General features: G+C 39.9%; 1 protein-coding gene across 1 annotated transcript in view; it reads left to right on the top strand.

Moving 5' to 3' along the window:
• Positions 1 to 5,622, top strand: part of COL28A1 (collagen type XXVIII alpha 1 chain) — a 193,180-nt gene extending 187,558 nt beyond the window's left edge. The window contains exons 35-36 of the mRNA XM_019508467.1: positions 822 to 998; positions 4,791 to 5,622. Of these exons, the coding sequence (XP_019364012.1) occupies positions 822 to 994 (173 nt within the window). The 3' untranslated portion in view covers positions 995 to 998; positions 4,791 to 5,622. The remainder of the gene's footprint in view (positions 1 to 821; positions 999 to 4,790) is intronic.
• The last annotated feature ends 2,806 nt before the right edge of the window (positions 5,623 to 8,428 follow it).

Below are 8,428 nucleotides of genomic sequence, written 5' to 3'. Positions count from 1 at the left end.
TCATGTCAAAGCTTTGCTGCAAAGTTCCTCTGAAAACTACTTGACTTATGTATGCTTGATTACACACAATTCTTTGGGTAGATGTGATATCTTTTAGTAGACCAATTAAGTAGTTGGAAAAATTGGTCTTTGCAAGCTTTCAAGCACAAACACCTTTGTGCCCAAAAACTTGCAAAGAACAATTTTTCCAACTATTTAGCTGGTCTAATAAAAGATATCACATCTGCTCAAAGAATCTAGACTGCCTATGTCTTTAGACCAACACGGCTACAACCACCCACCCTTGATTACACACCACATTTGTGTAGGGGTATGGCAAACTGCCATTAAGTCCATAATTTGAATAAGGGACCACATTAGGAAACTGCACCCCAGTCTCCCAAATAAGTTCATTTATCAACTCTGCAGGGTAAAATAGGACTTAGCTTCCTGCAGTAAATATTAAATATTTGTAAAATGCTAATTATTTTTATCCTGCTAGCTATAGTCATTAGACAAAGACTACATATAATAGCCAAATAAAAACTTGTATGTCTAAATTAGGCACTAAATTCTGTATTTAGGCACAGAAACATAATCTAGGTTCTAACAAATATGAAAACTGATACTTTGTTCTTATATCTTTCAATCCATTCATATAACCCCAATTAATGCAATTAACAATTTGGTCAAAGATTGAGAGTGCTATATGGCGCAAACATGTCAGATATTAGGTAAGCGATACAAGAGTTGATTTTTACTTACCTTAGAAGATTCTATTCTGAAAATTCAGCTGATCACAGCAGGGAAGAAAACTGTGAAGTAACTTGCTGTTGTTTCAGATCCTAGGTGCTTAGAACCTTTGCAACCAGGAGACTGCCGAGACTATCAGGTGAAGTGGTATTATGATAAGGATGCCAATTCTTGTGCCCGATTCTGGTATGGAGGTTGTAATGGCTCGAGAAATAGGTTTGAGACAGAAGATCAATGTCGAGAAACCTGTATTTATGCATAAACAGGTAAGTTACACCAATACTGGAGAGTGTCATTGCAAATCCGTATGCATAGTTTTAGCTTACCAGATAATCAAGTACGTATTTTTGAAATAGGTAATTACCAAGTAAGGTTCCCTCTTTTTCATGTTCACACATTTTCTTGACCATGGAAGAGAGAGTCACTGCTTCAAGTGGTCTTTAAGCTTTTTAGAAATGCTATCAAACATTAACAGAATGATTCATCAAGTTATTTTGTTTTCCGGCTGCATATTTAGATACTGTTTAACATGTGCGTCCAAAGAAAGAAAAAGCCACAAAGGGACTTGGATGTTACAGTATGGAGCACTGCAACACTTACATTTATCCGTTTGTTTCTTAGAGTGATGTTTTAGCTGTGAGGGTCAAGGAATTATGCGAGAGGCAAGGATTTTTTGGGCTATAACTTTTACTGGACTAACTGTACAGTTCAAATATAGTAAGATAACTTTTTAATGCAAAGCATTCTTCTTCAGATCACCTTAAAAAAAAGAACCCTGCCTCCCATATAAGTCCTGGACAGTGTTGCCAGGTGTAAAATAATTATCATATTTGTACAATAATTTCAACCCTTGTAAAAGGTATAATCAGTAACAGAAAGTGTTCAAAATGTATGATAATTTTTGAGGCAGCTAGTTGGTGCAGTACAGACAAAACTCAAGTCACTCACAGGGCATCTTAACTGACTTTTGGGTTTGCTGTCAGCACTTTCTTCTGACAGCTTGTCTCAAATTAAAGAAATGGTTCATCTTTGATGACCCAGTTCTCACTCACTCACTGGCCAGTTACTGTGAGCAATATAAAGTAAATAAGAAGAATCATTATTTGAATGGTTATTTCGTATACTTATTTGCATATTTTTCAGTGCACAATGGTTTTTTTCAGCAAATACAATAATTTTTGTGCTTCTAATACAATAACTTTATGTTTAAGACCGGGCATCACTGGTCCTGGACCATTACAGATACATCATCACACTCTCATAACATGGAAGATATCAAAATTCATCACTTAAAATGGAAAATCTGTTTTTTATAGTGGAATAAAAAACAGCCCTAAGCAATGTGTTTAGGCTCTCAGTACAATTCAAGGAGAGACTTAAACACTTCAGTGGTTCCACAAAAGCCAGCAACTGAGTGGGAAGCCACCTAAGTTAGCTAACAGGAAATGCTGTAGAGAAAATGTGTGTGTTATGCTCCGTCTCTCTGTGGGTGCTTAGGCACTGTACACAGCACCATAGGGAGCTGCCACCATGTATTATCTCGTACACTTCACCCCCAAGTCTATCCTGAAGGTCAACACCTAAGCCCTTTCTTCCAAAATCTAAACAGAGGAGCAGGGGTTATTATTTCTTCTCAAAATATGCTTGCAGAAGAAACAAAAGAGATGACAGAGATTCCTTTTTAGGCAATAGCTTGATGCACTGATCTGGAATGTGGGAGACTTTGGTTAATTCACTCCTGTCTGAGGGGATTCAAATCTACATCTTGGTATTTAAGTTGCACCCAGTGGTTGTATTATGTAAAATACAACGGCAGTTACTGGAGCAGGGGCTGAAAATCAGGTCTCTTTCAATCCAGGTGTGTGAAACAGTAGGCTGAGGTTATATGCACTGCCTTTTTATGAAAAATGGAACAATCTTCAATGAAAAATTGTGAATGCCCTTCCACCCCGTGCTCCAAAATGGTGGGTAGAGCACTCTCCTGGGAGGTGGGAGACAGGGTTTTGATCCCCTCAGGGACAGGAGAAAACTTAATCCAGGCCTGCTATATCCTGGATCAGTGTTGAACTACCACATACATACATCTGCTGTTTTGAAAGAAAGAGAATGTTACTTTTCGTGCAGAGCTAGGACCAATCCTAGGATGACTACTGAACTGAGCCCCCCAGGTGATGTAGTTGGAAGAATATCTTACATGTGGATCCTGATAAGATTTATGTTAATGCCTTGCTGTGTGGAACTGTCAGGACTGGGGTGTTTCCAGATATGCCCCAAGGCAGAACTATTAGCTTCAAACTGATAGGGCTGTGGATTGTAGGCTCCTCAAGGCTTAGATGGCAGCTGAGCCAGAGTGTTGGGGGGTGAACATTTGGACATAGGTGTCTAAATTCTGCTTTTGCCCTTTTGTAAATCTAGCCCATAATACCTAGCAATTTTATAGTGCTTTTCATCCATAAATCTGAATGAAAAAGCACTTTACAACAGGTGGGTAAGCATTATCATCTTCATTGTACAGATCAGAATGAGTCTCACAGTAGTTCCTAGCTAACAGGAATTGAAGTCCAATCTTCTAGCACAGCCTTACCCCTCTGACCTGTGGAGTTTCAGACAGGCAGTGAAAGGAACAGCAGATGCCACCAATTTTCTGCCCATCACTTTTTAGGATAGTGACTTTTGTAGAAGAAGAGATAAAACTTTAAGAAACTGAATCTAGTGTTTAACAACAGTTGAAACAACCCAAATATAAATATTTACCTCCCTACCTGCAAAATGGTGTTTTGTTTTGGTGTTTTGGATCTCTGTCCTGTTTTGTTTCTGCCAAATCTGTTTTGAACAGGCTGCAAGGGAAGCTTTGCACAGCCCTACCCAGCCGGGCAGGGCTGCAGGGCCAGGGGCTGCAGGGCCCCAGTGGTGAGGAGGACAGGGATGTGGGTGACTTGTCCAGGGGAGGGCCTTTGCCCTCTTCGCAGGTCAGGAGACCCCCGCATGGATCTTTGATCCCTGTCACGCTGGGTCATGGGGCAGGGAAGCAGTGCAGTGTGGTGAGCAAGCCTGCTAGTCTCTGCTGCACGACTCAGCTCTGCAGGGAGCAGAGAGCTGCATCAGGGGCCTCTTCACTGCTGCTGCCTACCCTGTACTGCCCCAGCGATGTGGGGCTGCTCAGGTGAGGCAGCAGTGGCCAAAAGACCCCGGTGTGGATCTCTGCTCCCTGCAGAGCCAGGTCGTGCAGCAGGGACCAGCACTGCCCTGCTGTGTGACCTGGCTTCGCAGGGAGCAGAGATCCATGCCAGGGCCTCCTCGCTGCCGCTGCCTGCACGCAGCCCCGCATTGCCAGGGCGGGCAGTGGTGGTGAGGAGACCCCTGGCATGGATCTCTGCTCCTGGCGGAGCGGAGTCACGTGGCAGGGCAGCAGCATACAGCTGTTTCACTGCAAGCCCAGCTCTGAAACTGAAATTTTTGAAAACCTTTCCAAAATGTTTTGGATGCCTTGTTTCGTTTTGGAAATGTTTCTGAACCTTCCATTTCAATTCAGATTTGGTGTTCTGGGCACTGAAATGGCCTGAAACTCCTCTGAAACAAAATGACTGCCAAAATTCTGCACAGCCCTAATATCTGGCTTTCAGGTAGAGGTAGAAAAAGATGACCACCCGTCCTTCCAACAAAAGAAATAAGATTCTACCTTTCTATCTTTTCACTTCTATAGTTTTTTCTATAATACTTGTCTCTAAATAGACTGATATCGTGGGTATCTCCTGAATATCCAACCCACGTAAAAAATAACACTTTGTTGTGCATGGCCTAAACGTCAAGAGTTAAACAATTTAATAGACACATCTTATTCATTAGATGATTGAATATCAAACAAAATAACAGCTCTACTCTTATCTGGGTATCAGAAGGGATGTCTTCATTTTTGCCTGTGAATCTAGAACAGTTTCTTCTTATTAAAAATCATAGAAAATATATTGTATTAGGTCTTTTCTATGAAGGTGTCTTTAAATAGCAGTAAGTGCATTTCTTCAAGCTATGTAAAGATACTTTTTATATTTCTTTCTAGAAACAACTGGCAGTTGGGACTGCTGAAGCTGAAGGTATCTGGTATATGTACAGGAGAGAACACTTAAGAATCCAAATGATGTGCTAGCATGGTTATTGTTGACCTGCTTTTTGGTGCTTTTCACATTTTACTGTTCCCACTAATTGTAGGTGCATACCTACATAGCATATAGTTACTTAGTTCATCATAGGAATTAAAGCTTAAATCACATATAGATGAGCTAACTTTTCCTTCCAAATTTATTCTATGCATAAATCCTCATATTCCATTATTAGAAAAATAAGGGGAAAAGAATTAATACTCAACATTTAACAACTGAAACCTGTTATTCTACTGAAAAAATACAATATGCTGCAGTTTTAAGCAGAAATAAGTGGTGCTTGAAATGACCTTCCTGGACCAGAACTTAAACTAGCAAATGAAGAAATTCCATTTATCTCTTGGGAGTTTAAAAACCATGGGCATAATAAATTAATGTTTCTTTTCTACTGAACCACATTTGAATTTAACACAAGCATAGTTTTATCAGTTAGTATCGTAACCTCTGTCAGTAACTTTTATTTCATAGTTATGATAATATGTACAGGATTCTTCAGCTCCTTTAAGATATTCAGTACATTTAGATTTCTCAGGGCCCTTGGGTATTAGACTAAAATGGGGGGAAAAATCACTGTAGTACACTATACAGCAATTAAAAGGGAAAAAGCACTGAAAGATGTACAGACACTTTTACCTCTCTAGCACAATTTGTTTAGACCTAACCTTACATGAAGCCACTGTATAAGCTAAAACAGATGAGTATCTCATTAAAATGAAAAGCAACAATTGATAAACTAGTCTTGTGTCATTGTTTCTTTGCAAATAAACTATTTTTGTTTGCATTCTTATGGTAATATTTCACACAATGAAAGGAATAAAAAGCAACTGCTTACACGGTTTCAAGTTCATCTTACATAACCCTTTAGACACTAAATGACTTAATATTTACAATGGATATTCTGCAAACCCATTTTTTCAGGTTTCTAAGAAATGCTTAGCATATCTGATTTTCAAGAGGACTAGGGATTTTGTGCACCCAGGTGAAACAATTTGATACATGATTTTCAGAGGGCAGAAGCTCATCACTTTTTGAAAATGGCGTCCTATTAAGATGTCTCAAACTGAATACTCAAAATATGGGGAAAGCCTAAAATCACCATTCATCACTCCTTCCTAGGCAAAGGTCCAAATCACAGACCACCATTTCAGTTAGCCCAGTTAGACAGTTTCTCAGCAAAGAGATCAAACAGTATACGGGACTGAATACTGAATTATTCTTATTCCCAGAGATGATCCACCCATGACAAACTCACTTGTTAATCAGTTACCTTCCAAATGCCACTAAAGAAAGATATCTTAGAAAATATTTTCTCCACTTTCCTGTGTTTTTTTTCTTGATATTAGAGATCCCCAATTTTAAATTGCTTAACATGGTGTGAAAGCTGATCTTTGATGCATGCAAATAGAGTTTGTATATAGGTATTAAAAAACCCAGAGGGCTGTTATCAACAAATGCAATAATCCAAACAGTCAATAAAGTTTACCTTTAAAATAATGAAGAAATAAGCTAAAATACTGAAGAAAGTAAATACCATCTACCACAACTAGATAAAGACATAGTAGAGAAAGCAGCGCTGTATCTAGTACAGAGATACAAATATAATAATTTATTAGTTGTATTTGGAAAGAAATAAATTTGTACTTTGACAGCTAAAATCAATATTTTTTAAGCATTTATTAAGATTGGTATGGATTTAAATTTTCATGATTATGCAAAATTAAGGCTGTGGGGGGCAGACAATTTAGTAATGACAGTATACTTTTATAAGTTTTATAAAATCACGTCAAAACATAAAAAGTAAATATCCATATATCAATAAAGCATACCTTCTTTAACTCATTCTGCTCGTGTGGTAGTATATCCCTACCAGGCTGTAGCTTTTGTTCTCACAGAGCAGAGTGCAGTGGCAGGGACTGGGCTAGGGGCTGCAGGCTTGGGCAGTCGAAGGCATTTGCTACTGGTGGAGGTGCATCGGGAACTCCGGGCTGCCAAATGCCACTGAACACCCTGAGCCCCATGCTGTACCAGGAGGTAGTGGCTACCCAAATTGAGGTGGGAAGAAGTTCCCCACGGCCTCTTAGGAGGCAAGCCCTGCCTGGCAGTCATCAGTAGAGGGGTGGCCCAGCCCCTTGATAGCCATATCCACCAGCCCCTCTGGGCAGCATGGGGGCACCCATATGTACCATGCCCCCAGCATGCAGGGGTAAAGCTGAGCTTAGTGGGAGTTTGGCACTGAATCCCTGACTGGGACCTGGGCATAGTGCCAACAGTTCTGCCCTTCAGCAGCATCCCCTCCTCCATGCCCTGTCACCAGCAGACGGTTTCTAGGCAAACCCCCTTCCAGCACAGCCCTCCTAACATAACCCCCAGCTCTTGCAGTGATGCCTGAGCTGCTGCCAAAGGAGCAGCACGTGGGTGGTGCAGCCAGGGCTCTCCACACCCCACCTGCAGTAGACTCCATGTGCATGTGTGCACACGCATGTGCTCTACCCTCATCCCAGACTTCCTTACCCCCATCCAGATTTTTTTTTCTTATGTATCCTTTCTATAATTTTCTATTACTACGAATAAAAATATTGTTCTGTTGGTCTGTGAGTGTGTAGTGAAATCAACGTTTATCAATGTTTAGCAATAAAAATCAAATCCTGCCAAGGCTACCTGTGCTATTCAAGCAGAGATATAACTAGCAAGTTTTGTGCCCTGGTCAAAACACTGCTGCACATTTAATTTTATACTTCCAGACAGGTACAATGCACACTGAAATACCAAGCACTATCCAATGCATATTTAACAGACCCAACTTAATGTTTTCATCAAAATTGTAATTAATTTTTCTCTCTCAGAATCACTATTGCAGAACCATTTTCACTAACAATGCTGACACTCATTATGTGATCAACTGGAGCCTCCATTATTCAGTACAAAGAAAAGGAATGAATAATAAACTGCCTATCATCATAGTTTAAATAAACGTGGTCAGGTCAGATTTTGATAGGATACGCAGATGAGCATTGCTTATTGAAATGAGAAAGTGTCCAGTTCCATGTAAAAAATCATAATAAAAATAACCCCCCGAAACTTGTAAATCTAATTCATCTTTCCTAGTTTAGCAAATAGTCATCTTGCAGTTCCTCTGTTGGGGTTATCTTTTTTCAATTATTTGTGGCTCTATTGCTTGAGGCAAAACCTTTGGATCATGCTTCAAAATTTTAAATGAAGTTAGCAAAGTGTCTATCTCCCTTTATATACATTGATGTAAAAATATAGCAAAGTAAGAGGAAAAGGAATTGGGCACCTGTAAAATGTGGAGAAAAGGTATTAGGGCAGTATCATCAGGCAAGATTCAGAAAGTAAGGATAAGATTTTCTCTGTATTTTCCTTCAGATCTCATTAACAGAGTGTCTCACTGTAAGCCACAAAGTCAAGTACCTGAAGGTTAGGAAAATCCAGAGCTGATGGTTAGCAATCAAGCCACCCTGATTCTGCCCCTGGTGAATATAACCTGGAGACTGATTGAGGAGTGGCCCCTAAGGAAAATA

The sequence above is a fragment of the Gavialis gangeticus genome, unplaced genomic scaffold, assembly GCF_001723915.1.
Source record: "Gavialis gangeticus isolate Ggan-Ray unplaced genomic scaffold, GavGan_comp1, whole genome shotgun sequence".
Lineage (NCBI taxonomy): Eukaryota > Metazoa > Chordata > Crocodylia > Gavialidae > Gavialis > Gavialis gangeticus.
The sequence above is the reverse complement of the archived record's forward strand: the minus strand, read 5'-3'. Positions and strand labels throughout refer to the sequence as shown.